The sequence below is a fragment of the Nyctibius grandis genome, chromosome 2, assembly GCF_013368605.1.
Source record: "Nyctibius grandis isolate bNycGra1 chromosome 2, bNycGra1.pri, whole genome shotgun sequence".
Lineage (NCBI taxonomy): Eukaryota > Metazoa > Chordata > Aves > Nyctibiiformes > Nyctibiidae > Nyctibius > Nyctibius grandis.
This window is the reverse complement of record NC_090659.1, coordinates 42,406,388-42,426,307: the sequence shown is the minus strand read 5'-3', so window position 1 is coordinate 42,426,307 and position 19,920 is coordinate 42,406,388. Positions and strand designations below refer to the sequence as shown.

Here is a 19,920-nt window from a genome sequence, read left to right as displayed (position 1 = left end):
TGTCTCACCACCCTCACAGGAAAGAATTTCTTCCTAATATCTAATCTAAATCTACCCTCTTGCAGTTTAAAACCGTTGCCCCTCATCCTGTCACTACATGCCCTTGTAAAAAGTCACTCTCCCACTTTCCTGTAGGCCCCCTTCAGGTACTGGAAGCTGCTAGAAGGTCTCCCTGGAGCCTTCTCTTCTCCAGGCTGAACAGCCCCAACTCTCTCAGCCTGTCTTCACAGGAGAGGTGCTCCAGCCCTCTGATCATCTACATGGTCCTCCTCTGGACTTGCTCCAACAGCTCCATGTCCTTCTTATGTTGGGGCCCCCAGAGCTGGACACAGTACTCCAGGTGGGGTCTCACGAGAGCGGAGTAGAGGGGGAGAATCACCTCCCTTGACCTTCTGGACACGCTGCTTTTGATGCAGCCCAGGATATTATATAAAGATAATATTCACTACACTGCAGAATAATGCTCCAGTGTAAAAACAGTGTGCTTGAAAGCAAAGGGAAGGGTCTTTATTTTAGGGTGAGAGGGCAAAACTGTTAACTTAAATGTTCTTTAGTTTTTCTGTGCTGTAATTTGCCGATACTAGAGCCTGAGTGTTTCACAACGGGTATGGCTGCAGTGGGACGGTTGCAAGAGAACCTTCGAGGAGGCGTGAGGCCATGTTCAGGACATTCTGTCCAGCACCATCTTTGCACACATAGGAACACCGCTGACGAAGACGTCTTCTGGATCTCTTGGCACCCAAGTGCCCATGGAACCTCAGGGCTGCTCAGAGCCACCTGTCCCACTGGCACCCTGGGGCGGGTGGGCAGGAGCTCTGGGAGAGGAGGTGGGTGTGCAGCGAGGCCAGCAAGCCTAGCTGCAGCCTCTCGCAATGGCCAACTTGGCTTTGCTTTCTGCTCTGCTGCCGGGAGGTTACTTTGAGTAGTTGTACACTGGCTGATGGAATTACTCTTTGTTTTCCCCCCTTCGGTAATAGGGCAGCATAAAAGCAGCCATGCCACAAATGAATTTCTGTAAGAGCATATTTTTATGTAGCTTTGTGTTCTTTTTCCTGTTTTTTTTTCTTTTTCCTTTTTTTTTTTTTTTTTTTTTTTTAATTTGGAAAATAACTGTTACTTTGGAAAAACCTGATATACCTTTGTAGGGTAAAGACGATGCTCCTCTGTGAAAGGAGGCTGACTGTTGGGGTTTCGGAGTTAGAGTAACTTCTTCCACTGTGTTCTAAGAAAATTAACATCTTGCAAAATAGAGTTGCCTTAAAGGTGCTTTTTTTTAATGTATCATTTGCTGTACTGAAAACATCTGCAATGTTGAAGTTGATCAAAATGTGACTTTATTATTTTTCTTTTGCACAGGATTTAAGTTTGTCCTTATAAATCTTATCTAAAATTTTTTTATTGGTAAATGAGCTGCACTTCTTTACTTCTAATCTTGTGATAGAAGACTCAGAGTTTTTGAAATTAGTATCTTTACTGGCCTTGTGCTGCTTCCATTTTAAATCCTCTTGACAAGCAGAGCAACTGTTGTGCTCCTTGTGCATATGTATAATTAACAAACTGCTTGTATTGCCTCCTAATCTAGATTATCATCCTGAAGAAAAAAAATGTTTTCCTTTCACAAGGAGAAGAATAAAAGGCAGAGGTGCAACACAATACCAGCACAGAGGAACAGCATTACCAATTAATAACGCTATCGGGAGAAGGCGGCTTGTGTTCCTTATCACAAGACCGTTTCAGTTGCACAGTTTTTAAAACTCAGCCAATTTTTCCTTGTTTGCATTTGACAGGCTCTCTGTAAGAATCCTGAAAATGCACATTTGGTTTAGTGTGAAGTAGGCAACGTTTTTATTGAGTTTTGAACTCTTAGTTTCCTGTTTGTAGGAAACTTTTTAAAATTATATTTTTACAGCTTTAAGCCATTTTAGTGAGTAAATCATAGCACTGTTAAGTACACTAATTTACCAGTTTATTCACTGCTTTGTGCTATGCTCTTGGAAAATTGATACTGCGATAGCCAGCTGTAGTTCTGATGTCAGATGATATTGCTGGCTCTCTGGCAGCAGACTGTCTGGTCCTGTATCTTTTAGAAGATCACTGTAGAGAACTTTGCATGTGTTATAGAGTTTATGCTACCTGTATTCCTCTGGAGATTTGTTTACAGTGAATTAATGAATGGGGAAAACTAGTAGCCTTTAATGCAATCCACACTGTAGTGGCTATGCCAGGTAGGACTGAGAAGGTGAACTCCTGAAGCAGAACGAATACTCTTTGTAGACTTCCTTTTTTTTTTTTTTTTATTCCTATTAAGTTGCTATGCAACATAGCTGTGTACTGGACCCCAAAAGTGCTTCAGTCACTTTTGTTAATAATGAAACTATCCAACTAATAGGTCTGTTCTTTGCATTTTGTGCCTTGCTGGTAAGTAGGAAGTGTGATACTCCCAATATGATATGAAGTACAACAGTATATGGATATTTCTCTGGATCACAGCCTTTAAACTTCATGGAAGAAACACCGTACAGAAAAAGTTGTAAAATACGAATAGTAAAACAGTGAAGAATTCAAAGGGTATTTACTAAAAAGATAGTACTTTCCGAAAGTTAATTCAGATTTTGAAACAGTCTTGAAATACAAATAGTAACTATAGTAGATAACTGGTAAAGGAGGGAGGAGAGGGAGATTGGTATTTGTAATGAGAAAACTATGAATAGAAGACAAAAACAACCTTGTGGTTTGGATAACCACATGGAAAATGCAGTGAGATCTTATTTGTAAACTTAAACTGGATGATGCCCAGACAGGGAAAAACCTGACTGATAACTGTTATGGATCTGTTGTAGCTCTAACATCCTGTGTGTAGCCAACCAGTCTCTCGAGCTTTATGTAACTAGCTAATATTTCAGAGTGAGAAAATTCTGTCTTTTTCTGTACAGAAAAATAAACCAGTGGCTTAGAAAATTAACGAAGGAAGAGGTACTATCTAGCAGATACACCATGCTTGCTTTAACTGCTAATGTCCATGCATTTGAGAGAGCTTCATGAAATGTTTTTTTTTTACAGTTACTTTGTACAGCTCAGAAAATAAAGCATGTGAACGCAGCAGGAGTCCCTGCAGCTTTTCCTCAGATAATGAAATGGGGATTTTAAGTCTTTTATTGCACAGTTATCTAACTTCCTGCACGTCAGTCTTACTCATGCTCTGGAAACCCCCTAACGTAAAAAGCTGCAGCTCTTCCCTCTGTTGAGTGGCTCAACAGGTATCAAACACAGCCCACATTGGTACAGTAGTGTGGGTGCTAGTATCTGCTGTGTAGTACAGACCCAGGCCAACTTGAATGGATTATTGCTAGCCCATCTCTGCCTTCCTGTATCTTGGAAAGAACAAATGTGTTTTTCTTTGCAGTTTGCTAGGAGTGAACAGTGAACTAGAAGTGAAGAGTATTGTTCAGTTTACTGTGAAGAAGCTGAGAATTTTGGGATGTACTCCCAGAAGGCACATCTGTACCTCTAGAGACAAGAACAAAACCCAGGAACACCAGTGCCACTTTCCTCCAGATTCACATAGCTTCATGTCTTTTTGGTGTGTCTGTGTAGTGCTTTTCTTTCGCCAAGGTGCCTTTGAAGTTACAGACCCGTGTTTCTGAAACACTAGATGTACATGAACAGGAGCAACTAAGCCATCTGAACTCTCGTGTATCATAGTCCTTAGCTATTGTTGAGACAGAGAAACTAACAGCAACACAGGACACATAGGGATAGCTGTCTAGTAAAAAAACAGTGGGTTTGTACTGACCTGCGTAGTAAGAGGCTTTGAATACGTTCTTATTTTCAACAGCCCTCAGCTTTGACCTGTAGTAATTATACACTGTTTTAATATTAAAACCAATGAAAAGCGAAAGCTCCAAATCTACTTTTAGGTATACCATTTGTTTTACCTGTTAAAAGGAGAATTACAGTTCTTAACAAAAATAGCAGGGTTCATCTTCAGGAGCCAAGATGACAAATATTTTAAAAACACATTAACCAATCTTCAGGTCCATAGCTGGGCCAGACAAAAAACTCTAGAGGCTTACAAACTGGTCATTATAGTGTCTAATGTCTAGCTCCTAGAGTCCATATACAGTTTATAGTAATTAAGTGCTTGAAATAGGTAATCCAGAAATCTCCCTGTTAAGTAAGGAGCTACATAAAGAAGTATCCCAACATGAACATCTGAACAGAGAAGCAGTCTATAACGAGGAACATAAAGTGCATGTTTGGCTAAAAGAACATCTTTTCCAAAGCCCCTTCCTAATAAGTTGAAATTAAAATGTGTTTCCACATCATTAGCATTTAAAGGATGGGAGATACTCCATCACCTAAAAACCCAACCTATTCAGCTGCAGCCCAGTCCTCAGCATAACTACTGAGAGACAGAACCACTCAGCGATGTGCCACTCTCTCCAAATAATTTTTTTCAGCATCTTAAAGTACACCCACTTATTCTTCAAGCAACTATAAATGAGGAATGCCAGGAAGGATTTACCGGTGGGTAAAAATGCATTCATTCTGTCAGATTTTGAGGCTGTTTTGAGAAACAGCCTGTTATTTCTATAGTAAAAGAAGGCAACAAGCTGCCTTGTTGGAAAGATTGCATAGACTAACGCACAACCTGAAGTAAGCTTGAGCTATAGATTTTAAGCTTCATCTGGGAAATGGTTGGATGATGGATTTACCAAAGAATGCAAGACATTCCCTAAGTTTCTGGAAGTGGCATGCTTCAGCCCTGTGTACCAGTGAAGTCTAAGCCTGCAGTGTTGGTGATCCAGAATGAAGGCAGGCATGAGGCAAAGGCAGCAAGTGTCTTCAGAAACCAAAGTATCATTAGAATTGCATGCCGTTGAATGCAGTTTTTATTTAAGGACAAAAACTCTTTTTTTGTTTTTATGATTGAGTTTGTGATGCAACTAATGTAATGGTGATCATAGTCTTAGATGGATAACTGAATCTTCACCAGATACTGCAGTTTCCTGAATCACAAAATATCAAATTATCTATAGAAGGCTGGTCAAAAACAAACGATGCAGAAAAACATTGCCTGTTTCATTTGGAAAGCAGAAAGCTTTCCAGTTGCTGGTTTGGTCAAACCTTCAACTTTCTTTTACCATCATAAATAAAATCTTAATAAAAGGTTTTCCTGCAATTTAGAGTATAAAAATTTATTGAATTTAGAGAGAATTTAAATACAGTGAAAACAAAATTTTGCAGTATGTAGCTGTTGTAATGTAGTACGCAGTTTAATATTTAAGTATGAGTATCATTCAGAAGAATAGATGTTCTCTGCTGTTTGTAGTGGTGATAGATGTTTTTGTTGAGCTCAACATGTAGTGAAGTCGTGTAATGCTTTGTGACCTAATGATCTTTGCAGGATGAATTTAAGATTTGCTTTCAAATTTCAGCCTCCAAGTCAATGTTTAAAAAAAACCTCCTCCTTTGTGACTGAATCTCAGCCTACATGCATAGATCTTATGCATAAAACAAAATTCAGGGTTTTTGTCTAGGGAATCCTTTGCACTTCACCATTTGAAGAATCATGTCCCTGCTCAGAATACGCTTTTGTGGGAAGGCAGGTGGTGGTGACAGGCTTGAGAATGAAAAGCAAGTTTTGCGTGTAAGTACTGCCTACAGTGGGCAGGCTCTCCAAAAGACCGTGTTACTTTTATCTGAAGATGGTCATAAGAATATGCCTGTGGGAAATTGTCAGGACTATCAAACAGTGGGTTAAAATACTGCTTTGCTCCCAGCTCTCACATACTTCAGTGTTAGGCTTTTAAGACCTGTCTTATCTCAAAGGAAAACAGCTGTTTCATGGCGTTCATAAATACAGACAGTATCTTGTGGGTTTCACAAAATACTCTGTTTCCTTAACCGTGTTGCAGACCCTTTTCAGAACATTAGTACAAGGCAGTCTTTAATGGTCTGTCGGTTATCAAGATGTGCATGTTCAAAATCTCCTGTGTTGTGCAGTATTTAGAACAGTCAACCTCCTGGCAACGCTGACATCCTAAACTGGCGTGCTAAGACATGAATTTTTCATTAGTGTGGTTGCACACTGCTGGAATACATGCTTCTGAGAGGTGTTCGTGTTCACCAGCATAGGCAGCAGTGGGAGAAGTAAGCCATAAGAATGATGACATGCACATGTGCATATATAGTGGTCCCCCCACCAATGTGGGAAAATAGAAGTATAAGTATAAATTTTCTCCTGTTGTGCAAGAATTATTGTACATTCTTCCCCGAAATTCCACTCATACTTTAGCAAGTGCTGTGGGATGGAGTTGTGACTTGTGCTGCACGAACAGGATGTGTCTTTTAGTAGGTGCATCTGCACATATGACAGATAGTTTTGCCCAACAGAAATACAGATGTTTGTCGAACTGAGCAGTTTTGTCATAATTAAATATATACCTTCTTAATCAGGAAATGCAGCTAATTGCATGTGTAATATTTTGATATTTCTTTAAAACTTTTCTTTTAAGTTCTTGGAGTAATGTGCCTGCTCTTAGACCTAATTATGTCAGCATCATGTGTTATACAATGAAGCTTTTGAAAGAGCTACGAATGAAAGCCAATTTTGTAAATGTCCATTTAGAGTAGTAAGCATCCTCTAATTTCAGAATATAAGAATTTTCCTATGCTACATCACAATTTACTGCTAAATCCATGCAGCTTTTTGAAGCTCCTATCTGTATGTTTTGTGTAAATTTCCATTATTTTAATCCATGGTCATTTTAATGCATTATTTGGTAATTCACAGCACAATCCTATAATTTCTTAAGCAAAAGTAACTTTTGTAATGTGAGTATGAATTACATGACCCACTATAATTATCTTATTGGTTAATTATCTCTCATTAATCCTAGGAAGAATTAGACCTCTAAAGTAGAGAAAAGGTGGCAAAATACTTGCAGAGATGCCAAAAATGCTTGCATATCTAATTCCATGGTAAATTTTTCATGAGGAAGGAATTTCTTTTAATGTTCTGTGATGATATTAAGTAATGGAGTTGTAAGGAATGGCATATAGAACAACTACACAAAATGAAGAACCTGAAATTATGAACACCTAGGTCTGTTTAGAAGAAAGGAAAATTTCTTTTTTTTTAAGAAAGGTTTGTTTTTTTTGTTGTGTTTGTTTTTGTTGTTTTTTTTTTTAAATCTGAAATATATGGCAACAGAGTGCTGATGGTTAGAGGAAAAAGGGCAGGATACCATACTGTGAATGATGCCTAGGGGTATAAGTTGCTATAGATTAGTCCCTCTCCAGAACTGGATTTTGCTTTTTTCAGGTTCCTGACTCAGAACAGACTGAAGATGTTGGTGCTTAATTCTAGCTACATGAATGTTTCATGCCCTGCTCAGATGAGTATGTGCCCTGGGAAGGTAGATGGGTACTCTTTCATCTCGTCAATAAACTGCATAAAAATACTTGTAGGCTTTTTATTGACATGCTTTTATTAGTGTGGCATCATGAGAGGTTTACATTGATGGTATTAGCAGTCTGTCTCTGTAAGAGTGACCCTCTGGTGTCTGACCATACTTGTGAGCTCAGGTACTGGAGTTGACAAGGTAGAACAGCTTGGGCAGAAACTACCGTGCAGTCCTTTCTGCAGCTTGCTTTGTGAACCTTGTTTGATAATTTTAGAAGCAATTGCGTTGCAGTTCCTGCCCTAGAAAAATATATTTAATCCTGTATTTAGTGTTTCCTTTCTTCATCTTTTCATGTTTGAATTCTGGGTGAAAGTGGAGTGGGTGAAACTCTCTTCCTTTAATGGGACACTAACAAGCACGAACAGAGAAGAACCTAAGGGCAAGGTTACCCAGACCTTTTTTGTTTCTATAATAATATGCATTTTAATTTTCTTGAGGGTCAGCCCACCAGCTTCTGAGTTTTCATTGATTTAAGAAAGGAGAATTGAAGTTGCATACAGCGTGCACAGCAGAAATGGGTTTGATAGAGAGGCAACAGCTATCTGTATCTATTCAGTTTGAAGTACTGTATACTTACAACAAATGGGCTTGTATAAAATATATAATGATGAATTAAGACAGCTTTAGGGTTTGCCTACTTTAACACTGGGGTGGGGGAAGAAGGAATAAATGTGTCTTCTTGTTTGAACTTGGCTTTAAATACTGGAATAGTTGAGGAAGTTGGTGGCAAAGGAAGGCTTCAGTCTGTAGTTTGGGTGCTGTATGAGCCTGAATATCAGTTCTGAACAGGGAGCAAAAGTTAATGTGAAGAACGAAGTGTCATATTTTTAAACCCTCAAATTTTAGGAGGAGCCTTAACCTTCTTTTGAAGTGTTTTGTTTGTTTGTTTGTTTTCTTTGCAGAGGAATCGTAGAATGGTTTGGGTTGGAAGGGACCTTAAAGATCATCTAGTTCCAACACCCCTGCCACAGGCAGGGACACCTTCCACTAGACCAGGTTGCTCAGAGCCCCATCCAATCTGGCCTTGAACACTGCCAGGGAGGGGGCAGCCACAACTTCTCTGGGCAGCCTGTTCCAGTGTCTCACCACCCTCACAGGAAAGAATTTCTTCCTAATATCTAATCTAAATCTACCCTCTTGCAGTTTAAAACCATTATGCCTTGTCCTATCAAGGGTAATGGTTAAGGGAGTCAACAAATAACATGTGTTTTAAAATTCAGCACCTTAGTGACACTTTTTTGTCTTAAAAGTGCAAAGGGGAACTCTTGTTGAAGAAATTGCTATCAGTTATTATAGGTCATTCTCATTAATGCTTGTGTCTGCTAGATTGTTGCTTAGGCGTGTAATGTTATGTTCTGCTCACTCCGGTGCTTAGCCGTGGATTCCTAAATGAATACTTCAGCAGTAACTATAAAAAATTGCTTTTACTTGTGTGATAAAGTCAAGTTTTCTGGAGTTGATAAGAATATTCTTACAAGAATTATTGGGGAATGTTGTACTTTCTCAGTGTCTGAAAAAATGAGCATCTGTGCTACGACAAAAATGGAAGGTCTCAAATAGCAGGTGTGACTATAAGCCAATGATGGTATGAGTTTGTCAAGATAAGTATTCTGTTAAAAATGGGCTGTTTAAGAGAAAATATTTAAAATGGAAACCTAATAATGTTTAGAAAATTCCTGTGGCTTTTGGCAGGCCTATCACAGTGCTTTTTGAAACAGCCAATGAAGCAGTTTTTTCTGTTGCTGTGTCTTAATCAGTGCTACCTGTGTCTAGAAGTGTTGCTTTTTTCTGGAAACCACAGCAGTCTGTAGACGTAGGCATAGATGCAACTTAAATTTTATGTAATGGGTTACACGTAGACTGATTGACTGAATGAAATAGGTGAAATTTATTTTCAGTAAGTATTCTGTTCCTGTCTACTAAGTCTTTCAATGTCTTCCTTTTGAGGCATGTAAAAGTTCATCACAAACAAACTATAAGTTGATGAAACAGGACTTTTCCTTTGTAATTAATACACAACCGTACCTACATGACCATACAGACACACTCCTTCAACCCCCCCTTTGATTTTTCGGTGAGTCCTACCCTTTCCCTAGTTACACAGTGGTTTTACAGGCTGTTGAATTGCCTTCAGTATCTTATTGTCAAGGACACATTGGCAAGCTGTGACATTATTTTCCTGGGATGGACAGGAAGGCAGAAAGATAACCTTGTTGGAAGTGTATGGTAGTTGCAAAGTAAAAAGCCTTGAACCTTATGATCGTAAAGATTACTTTGTCAGGTCGTATTTTTCCTCTTGGAAGTCTGTTCCTGTTATCAGTTTGAAAAGATAAAATGTGAGTTGTTTCTATGCATAACCTCTTTTTTAACCATCCTTATCATTGTTCATAGTAGCTGAAAGTACAAAAATGTAGACCTATAAAAAATGGTTAACTTTAACTGCACAGATTACGTATATACACAGCCTATATGTATAAAATCATCCATAAGTAAACTTGCACAAATACATACGGTTAAGCTAACCCTTTCAAACTTCTCTGGTAGAAGGTTTGTTATAATAAGTAAACTGGATATAGAGAAATAAGGTCTCTTTTGGCCTTCTGGGTATTTTTTTTCATAGCACAGTATGTGCCCCTTTCTTATACAGGTTGTTTTGTTATTTTGGGAAAAAAAAATAGGCAGGTATGTTTAAGAACAGTGTAAGATGTCAGTGGGTTCAGATGGGTTTCTCTGGGTTGGATGCCATTAGCTTCTGTAAAATCAAAACCAAACTCTTGGCTGAAAGTAAATGGGAGTTATTTCTCAGTAGTTCTTGAATAAGATGTGTACAGCTTGTCTGGATGAATGCTGTATTAAATAACAGCAGTAAGAGAGTGTCTAGGTATTGATGAGGTGCTAGAAAAAATCAAAACTTGAGCTATGCTTTGCAAATGAAGGAGGAATGGGGCTGGGGTTCTCCAGGTTCAGGACCAGCACCACCAGCAGGCTTCTTCCCCCGCCCCTGCTTCCAGCATCTCCATCTTTTCCACTCTTGTCTTGGCCTTATTCTGACTCCAGGTAAGCTGGGTCCATTTTTGTTTTGCTCTTTCCTGAGTGCCAGCCTGGGGTTGTCAGGATTGTGATGGCTAGGAGCCTTCCCTGATGGACATGTGCTGCCTTGGAGGGGCTCTTGCATAGAAAGATCCCTGAAGACTACAGTTTGTACTGGTTTAGTTGCTCTGTGGAGGTGGAATAGATGCGGGCCTGCTGGTGTGGGCCATGGGGGCTGAAAAGGCCTGGATATGCTTCTAAATGCTATTGTGCTAAATCTCACTCAGTTGGAAAAAGCAAATTTTCTTTAGAAGCTGTAAAATGTGTCTAGCAAAGCTTAGGTACTAATAGCAAAAAGACCATCCCTGACACTAAGCAGCCCCACCTTCCTTTTCCTGATACATTAGCTCTGTGCTTTCAAAGCATCAAGGTGGTTTTTAGTTTGGTTTTTTTTTTTTGTAGTTCTAGTACAAGTATTCAGTAGTGATGAAATGTTTCCAACTTCTATTGCTGAAACAATGGAATCACTTTGAAAAAACTTTAAAAATAAACATCTGTCATTCAGTTTTTAAAACCTACAGATCTGTGTGAAGTCTCTCTTCTAGAAACTTTTCATGTGGGAATTGTTATCATTAGTTTCTTGGAGAAAAGATTAATTAAATTTTTAACTTCAAATACTTTAATTGGTCCTCAATTTGCAGAGCTCATAATGGCCCTGTGATTTAAATGGACTAAGATATAATAACAGTATCCTCTTAGAAGTAGTAACTGGTGATTCATAGTCAGAAAGTCTTCTCACAGGCTAATGTTAGGTATTGTTTTGAATGTAGGTTGGAATAAATTATTAATCAGTTTATGTATATGCATTACTTTTTAAAAAGGGAAATGGTGGGAATTTTACAATACTTTTTTAACACTTCTAATTTGAGGAACTGTGAAGTTAGGTTTCAGCCTGGAGTCAGTTTTCACAGCTGTAATACATCCCCCACAAAAATGGCCTGTTCTAGTGGAAGTGACAGCAAGGCCTTAATCAAAACAGTGGAGTGGACACAATTATAAAAATTGAATAAATACTTAAAGAACTGTACCAAGTGACAGTTTTCAAAAAAAAAAAAAAAAAAAAGAAAGGAAGGATTGCTGGGCAAATATCCAAATGTTTAAATACACCAAATAAAGAGCAGTTGGAAAGGGCTGTGATAGACCGTGTCCTATTACTGAACTCTACCCTTTAAAAAAATGTTTCCAAATTGATTTTTAAGAGCCACCTGCTGACAGAAGGCAGTGCTCCTGCCAGCCTGGCAGCTCGGTCTGTGCAGTGCGGTGGAGGACACTATGAAAGAGGAGCTGGCCAAGGCGGGTTTCTATGTTCAGAGGTCCTGTGTCAGTGACCATGAGCCATTGCCCTCAGGTGTAGGGAAGGAAGAAACTGCTGTTAGGGAAATACATTGCCCTGGACTAAATGTTCCTAAAATTTAGTGCTGTTTGCTTGTGATGTTTAAACATAATCTGGGGAAGAGCAAGTATGGGCATGGCTGGTGGGGTGTGAAATGATCATGCCAGGCAAAAGAGAAGTTCTGGCTTCTGTGTTAAGGTGGAGTGTCACCAAATGCTGCAGACACTTACGTGCTTGATCGAAGTGCAGCAATTGCCAGGTTAATAGTATTGGATAGTACCGCTTAGGCCCAGCTGTTGCAAGTTGGTAGCACATCATTAAGCTTTCTTTTCTTTATACGGTGTTCCTTAAAGTTCATGTCGGGTGGTTAATGCTGGTTGTTGGACCTGCAGTCTGTGGGGAGAGGTGGTTCAGGGTTATGGATACCCTCCAGTGACTTGAAGGTTTGTGTGGAATTCCTTGCTTTGCTGGAGACATCCTGCATCGTTTTGGGCCTTGTTTCCATATATGCTTCTGAGCCCATCTGTAAAAGGGGGATAGAGTTAGTTCCCTGGCAGGTGTCCTTCCAGCAGTCTCTTTAATGTCCAGGTACTAAATGTGAAGTGGGAAAGAAAGGATATAAAAGAATGTAAAATCAAATGCGTTAGCCTTGCCCAGCTTCCAGTGCATGCATGCCTGTGCGAGGTGCCTTATGTATTCATACCCATTCTCTTTGGACCCGTTTGGTCCTGTTGCAGTTTGCATCCTTGTTTTATCCTGCCTCCATTTGACCCATGAGTCTTGCTGGTGGCTGCAGCCCTTGCCACTCGAAGATTGCGCTTGCAGAACGTGTAGCTGGAGTTAAGTCAGTTCTGTTACTTTTACATTGATTCCTCAAAGTTACACAAATGCCAAACTTGAACTGTAAAGGTATTTCTCCTTTGTTTAACTCTGTGCAAGTGAAAATAGTTAACACTTCCTACATTTTACTTGTTCTGAAGATCTCATACAAAGATTGTTAGTTTTTTGGAAAAAAATCTGTATTGGATGCTCATAAGACAAGCAACCACAGAATCATTTCTTGGCTGTATGAGAAGTGAATTATGAGAAAATAGTTTATCACAGCCGATAGCAGAATGCTGATAAATGGCACTGTTTTTTCCTGTGTTTGTCTCTGGGTTTGAGTTTCCATCCCGTCTCCCACCCTGTCCAAAGAGAGCATGGACAAGAAACTGTCGTCATTGTAAACAAAACTAGGTTTCTTGTGTGACAGGGCATTTCCCCAACCTGTCTCCTGCTTGTTTATACAGGTGCCTATTGAGGAATGTGGGTGTTTCAAGTAAAGCATCAGACCTGATAAACACAGAAGTGAAGGGGTCACATTCTAGAAGTGGTGCACCTCATCAACACTGCAGCATTTTAAAGCTGCAAATACAGGCCATTATTTTCCCCTTTGCATGTATTACTAACAGTGGAAATACAAACTTTTAAGTGTCCTTTGAATGTGTTTGTGTGTCTAGCTGTTAGACTTTTCTCCACGGCTCAGCTCTTCCCCCATTTCAAGGCTCGCTCTCCTTTTCACAGGGAGAATTTCACAAAACAGTTACACGTGTTGTTTTTTCAATCACGTCTTTTTTTAATCCTATTATCTACATCTGCATCTTGTATCAGTGTCTCTTCCTGTTTTGTGGATATGATATTTTATGAGAAAAAATAGATTTGGGAAGATACAACAATTAATGTAGATACCGTTATGATGGCAGGAGTCTGCAGTTCCAGTCCTCCCTAATACACAGATTCTGAAGTTTGCCTTTGCTCTTGGCCATAGAGAGGTCATCAGGGACAGCAGGGTGAGAGCTGGAGACTGGCTAAGCAGATGCTTTTTGTCAACATCCTTTTCATCTCCTTTTGAAAACACTTTTTTTGGTAGCAATATCAACATCCCCGCTAAGGATAGGAAGTCATGGTGTTTGCTCTTGTTAATTTGGCATAGTAAGAGGGGTATGATTTTTTTAATGCATATCGAAAGCATGATTTGAGGGGATTTCTGGAACTCTTTACTCATCCAAAATAGGCAGTGTAACTATACCTGTTTTTTGAAGGCATATGTCTGTTATTTATAAGAAAATAAGGTGTTGTTTTTCTTGTATGTGCCTTTTGTTTCCTGCTATTGCTATAAAAATGTTAAGATGTGTACTTTATGGGCATTGAGTTCCTGCAAGTACGCCAGACTGAGCAGAGGGGTTGTTCAGGGTTATGTCCAGTCGCATCTGCAGGCTGACAGTGACTGAGGCAGATTTCTTCTTGTTGACTGTTGTTGAAAGACTTCACCTTAAAACCTTCTGCATTTACAAGGCTTTATTTTCAGCTATTGACCTAGTTTTTCTGGGGACCTGAAACGGATGCTAGTTAGATAAATAATATGGGCTTAAATCTTAAAATTTGGGCTTAAATCCTGAACACAGCATAGCACAGCTGACTCTGTAGATGAGTGAGTGAAACACATTCTTATTTGAGGTGCGAAAGATAGTTGTGAAATTTTCAAGTGTATTTGCTTGTTCTAAAATGTTTATGTATTTTGGTTGGGATTTACACTTCTAGTGAAAATCTGATGAGATGAAAATATTCTCAACAGGTGAACAAATAAAAATAATAAATGGTAAGACTAGTAAACAGAAAAAGAGAAAACCCAAAGGAGAAGCTGGAATGGCACTGTCCAAGTTGGAGCAGAGGAGGCTGGTTAGTAGGGCAATATTTTTGAGGTCTTTTCCTCATGGATTTTTTTTTTGGCTGTGTTTCTTTAGAGGTATGCAGAGCCTTATGATTTTTTTTTTTTAGTCATTATGACTTAAAGGACTTCTAGTGTAACTGAAGAAATTGTATTTTTCCTGTCTAGCTAATTTTCCCATTTCCACTTAAAATTGCATTGTCAAGTGGAATTGCATTCATACAGCCATTCGGGGATGGGAGTATGAAAGGTTTATGTTTAAATTTTTTCAGCTCAGGGAGACTTTTACTGTGAATGGATGTGTAGTTTTTATTCTCCCTAGCTGCAGCTGATCTGGAGGCAAGGTATTAAAGAAAGCCACTTCTAGTTTTCATGAGGATGGCTTCAGCTTTGTGCTTAGGTTTTGATTTTTAAAATATTGGTTTTAGGTTTTTTTTTTTGATTAATGTTGTTTTGGACAGCCAAACTCTCTTTGGAAAGCTTGCACTGTGAGGAATGTGTAGCCTCCCTGCTGAAATGAAAACTCAGAGGGGGTAACTGAATACTCCCTGCCGTCAGTGCATTGCCAGCCTGAAGAAAAAACAAACACACTTACTGAGAACAATGAACATTCCTTGAAACCCTAGGAGACAGATTTTTGCCCCCTTTTTTTTTAAAGACAAAAAAAAAAAGACCCTGTTGAGGTCTTCAGGCCCAGGTGGCAGAGCCCAGGGGCTTCTCTCCCTTTGTCATTAAGTTGGTGCCTTGCTCAGGACATAAGGGCCGCAACTGGTTGGCATCTACATTTTGCAGTTTAAAATGTGTCCTCCTACAAGATATTTGCTCTTTTTTTTTTTTTTTCTTTACCTCTGTTTGACCTTCTCCCTACAATTCTAGTGATTCAACTCTGACATTCATTAATGTTTTTGCGCTGCTTTTCTAACCTACTGGGCTTCAGACTTCCAGGCACAGTTTATATAGTAGTAACCCAGAAGTGCATCTGAACACTTGAAAAGACTTGCAATTGCCTGTTAAGAGGCTTGAGATACAGGAGTCCCAGGCTGCCTGTTCTCTTATTCAGCTCTGCCTGACTTCAAGGTCCCTTGTATGGCAGCCACTCTCTACTTGACATCCTTGGGACTGAAATCTTTCTTTGCATATAAGTGATTTCCACTGCTGCTCCCTTGTTTTCAACTTCACTGAAGATTTGCAGCAGTAATTTGGTATTCTGGTAAATTCTTGATGCCCAGAGGATACACAAGGAGGTCAGGGGGCAGGTCATAGCTTGAGAACTAGATGTATCGCGATGTAGAAACTTGCTCTGTCTTTAATTATCTGTGGTTTTTATTAAGATAAGTTCTGGAAATAAAGTTGCTTGATTAGTATTAATGAGTGTTTTAGAATGGGATATAAGACTAAGCATTTTTCATGGCATTCTTTTTGGCTTAGATTTACAGGTCTGAAGATTTTTAAGAACATTTATCCTAAACTTACATAAAGAAAGCCTTTATGTGCCTGCAGTGAGATAGCTGTGGTGTATGAGATCATCCTAATGTACTTTCACCAAGACATATTGCTTTTTTTATTAGGTTATTTAATTTATGCTTTTGTTGCTGGAGTGTTCCTAAAACCTGTACTGTGAGCTTCAGAATTCATGAAGTTAGGTTTCCTCTGGATTTACCTCATTGTGATTGACTTGAGTGCCTCAGAAGATGGCAGTTCTTTATGAAGCTTTCTGCAGTTGGGGCAATTACAAGGAATTATTCTTTGTAGATTCACTGGCATTTAATAATGTGAGACTTGGAGGTACTGTAGTCAATGCAAAATATAATGAGGACATAAATGAAAGTCTTTGCTTTGAAGACGAAGTGTCAAATCTACAAGAAGAGGTGAGATATGGATTGTGAGCAAGTGAGGCAGGAATAAAATTAAATGCGTAGATCATGAGCCCAAGCAACTTATAAGCCGGAGGCTGCGTTGACAGCAAAGGAGATGGGAAGAAACGGAGAAAGCCGAGGACCTGAATTACAAAGTGTTCCAACACCTACAGCAACATTTAGAATCACAGAGTCATAGAATCGTTTAGGTTAGAAAAGACCTTTAAGATTATTGAGTCCAACCGTTAACCTAGCACTGCCAAGTCCACCACTAAACCATGTTTCTAAGCACCACATCTACACAGCTTTTAAATACTTCCAGGGATGGTGACTCCACCACTTCCCTGGGCAGCCTGTTCCAATGCTTGATAACCCTTTCAGTGAAGAAATTTTTCCTATTACCCAATCTAAACCTACCCTGGCACAACTTGAGGCCATTTCCTCTTGTCCTATCGCTTGTTACCTGGAGAAGAGACTGACACCCACCTCGCTACAGCCTCCTTTCAGGTAGTTGTAGAGAGTGATAAGGTCTCCCCTCAGCCTCCTTTTCTCCAGACTAAACAACCCCAGTTCCCTCAGCTGCTCCTCGTAAGACTTCTGCTCTAGACCCTTCACCAGCTTTGTTGCCCTTTGGATTCGCTCCAGCACATCAATGTCTTTCTTGTAGTGAGGGGCCCAAAACTGAATACAGTGTTCAAGGTGAGGCCTCACCAGTGCCGAGTATAGAGGGACAATCTCTTCCCTAGTCCTGCTGGCCACACTAGTTCTGATACAAGCCAGGATGCTGTTGGCCTTCTTGGCCACCTGAGCACACTCCTGGCTCATATTCAGCTGGACATCGACCAACGCCACCAGGTCCTTTTCCACCAGGCAGCTTTCCAGCCACTCTTCCCCAAGCCTGTAGCATTGCATGGGGTTGTTGTGACGCAAGTGCAGGACCCAACACTTGGCCTTGTTGAACCTCATACAGTTGGCCTCGACCCATCGATCCAACCTGTCCAGATCCCTCTGCAGAGCCTTCCTACCCTCCAGCAGATCAACACTCCCACACGACTTGGTGTTGTCTGTGAACTTACTGAGGGTGCACTCGATACCCTCATCCAGATCCTTGATAAAGATATTAAAGAGAACTGGCCCCAACACTGAGTTCTGGGGAACACCACTTGTGACCGGCCACCAACTGGATTTAACTCCATTCACGACAACTCTTTGGGCCCAGCCATCCAGCCAGTTTTTTACCCAGTGCAGCGTACGCCCATCCAAGCCATGAGCAGCCAGTTTCTCCAGGAGAATGCTGTGGAAAATGGTGTCAAAGGCTTTACCAAAGCCTAGGTAGACAACATCCACAGCCTTTCCCTCACCCACTAAGCAGATCACCTTGTCAGAGAAGGTTAGTCAAGCAGGACCTGACTTTCATAAACCCATGCTGACTGGGCCTGATCATCTGGTTGTCCTCTACTTGCTGCCTGATGGCACTCATGATGATCTGCTCCATAATCTTCCCCAGCACTGAGGTCAGACTGACAGGCCTATAGTTCCCTAGATCCTTCTTCTGTCCCTTCTTGTAGATGGGCATCATATTTGCTAGCCTCCAGTCAACTGGGACCTCCCCAGTTAGCCAGGGCTGCTGATAAATGATGGAAAGTGGCTTGGTGAGCACCTCTGCCAGCTCCCTCAGTACCCTTGGGTGGATCTGATCTGGTCCCACAGACTTGTGTGTGTCTAAGTGGCATAGCAGGTTGCTAACCATTTCCTCTTAGATTATGGGGGCTTCATTCTGCTCCCCATCCCTGTATTCCAGCTCATCAGGCTGGGTACCCCAAGAAAATTGGTCTTAATATTCAAGGCTGAGGCAAAGACAGCATCAAGTACCTCATCCTTTTCCTTAGCCTTTGTCACTATGTTTCCCCCCGCCATCTACTAAGGGATGGAGATTCTCCTTGGCCCTGCTCTTCTTGCTATAATGTATTTATAGAAACATTTTTTTATTGTCTTTTATGGCAGTAGCCAGATTAAGTTCTAGCTGGGCTTTGGCCCTTCTAATTTTCTCCCTGCGTAATCTCATGACATCCTTGTTGTCCTGATCTGAAACCAGTTCAAACTGTTGGTACTTGCTAGTCTGGCTGATCAAGTTTTTTGAGATTTGTTTTTTTGAATTTTGAAAATGGGTAACTCTTAATGATTTTTTTTTTTCCTTCATCCGGGTGAGAAGTGCCAAAACCGGACTCTTCGATTTATCTTGTGTGTTTTGCCACATGTTATGAATAGTTGTTTAAAAATTCAGTGCATGTGAGAGATGCCTGTGGCAGCAAAATCATCTTCCAGTGCATTTCCCTTAGTATTGCTGTGTTCTTCAGCAGTGTGACGTGTTTTTGTTCTTCCTTGGATCTCAGACCATCATATCTTCTTCTAGCCAGAGCTGTTAGTTAGCTGTATGGATTGTAAATTCTCAGATATTTTCCTAAATGTTATATGCCTGATGAAAATCACTTTATTTTCTAGCTTTGTTAAGCTGTATTTTGAGGTTTCATTGCATGCCAGATTTTTAGAGTTGACTGTGTGGTTAATGTTATTGACTATATGGTTAATATTATTGGTTACCTTCTCTAGAGAACCAGTTTTTAAGATACCTGTCCAAAGTTCTGTTTGCATGTATGATTACCTGTACAGTATTGAACAGACCTCAAGATCACAGATGCTTTTGACTCCCAAATTTCCATCAAGTTTTATAGTTTTCTCAGGAGGCTTCCCCCCCTTCCATTTATTTTCGTTTCTGATTGTATTATTACTCTTTCTTTATAGTGTTTTTAATGTACCTTTTTAAATTACTTTAAACACTTGATTATTGTGTTATTGTATGAAGCCAATATTAAAAGCTCATTAACTTATTTTAAAGGTGGCACTGTGCAACCTCAACAATTCTACCATTTAATATGCTTTTTCTTCAGATTGAAGATGGGAGCAAAGCTGCAGCTGTGGACAAGTTACTGGCTGGGGATGAAATTGTTGGCATCAATGATGTGGGTCTCTCCAGCTTCCGACAAGAAGCAATCTGTCTGGTAAAAGGTTCACACAAGACACTGAAGCTTGTAGTAAAAAGGTAAGCTTCTGTTGTTCAGCTGGAAAACCAAATGTGTTCCAGGCTATAAGCTACTGGGCAACTAAATTTACCAAGACCGGGCAAGATAATGACTTACTTTCAGTGTTACTAATGCACATATTATGCAGTGTTACCTCCCCATGGAAGAAGACATGGGGAGAAGTAGCCCACGGGTCAGAGCAAAAACTGAGGCAATAGATGCTGTGAATACTGTTGCAATGTGATGAGTTGAGACTCTGTTCCTTTCTGTCCTCCAAAGTGCAGGGCCCGAAGCAGGCTGTCCAGCCAGCCCTGCTTCCCTGCCTTTGGTGTGCAGACACGGGCAATGCTTTTTTAGTGCCTGTGCTGTGCAGGCCAGTTGGGCT

At 40.2% G+C, this 19,920-nt stretch overlaps 1 protein-coding gene across 2 annotated transcripts in view; it reads left to right on the top strand.

Moving 5' to 3' along the window:
* SHROOM2 (shroom family member 2) overlaps nt 1-19,920 on the top strand; it is a 128,604-nt gene that overhangs the window by 34,792 nt on the left and 73,892 nt on the right. For both annotated transcript variants that reach the window (XM_068425590.1, XM_068425588.1), the window contains exon 2: nt 19,404-19,555. In XM_068425590.1, coding sequence (XP_068281691.1) covers nt 19,404-19,555 — 152 coding nt within the window. The remainder of the gene's footprint in view (nt 1-19,403; nt 19,556-19,920) is intronic.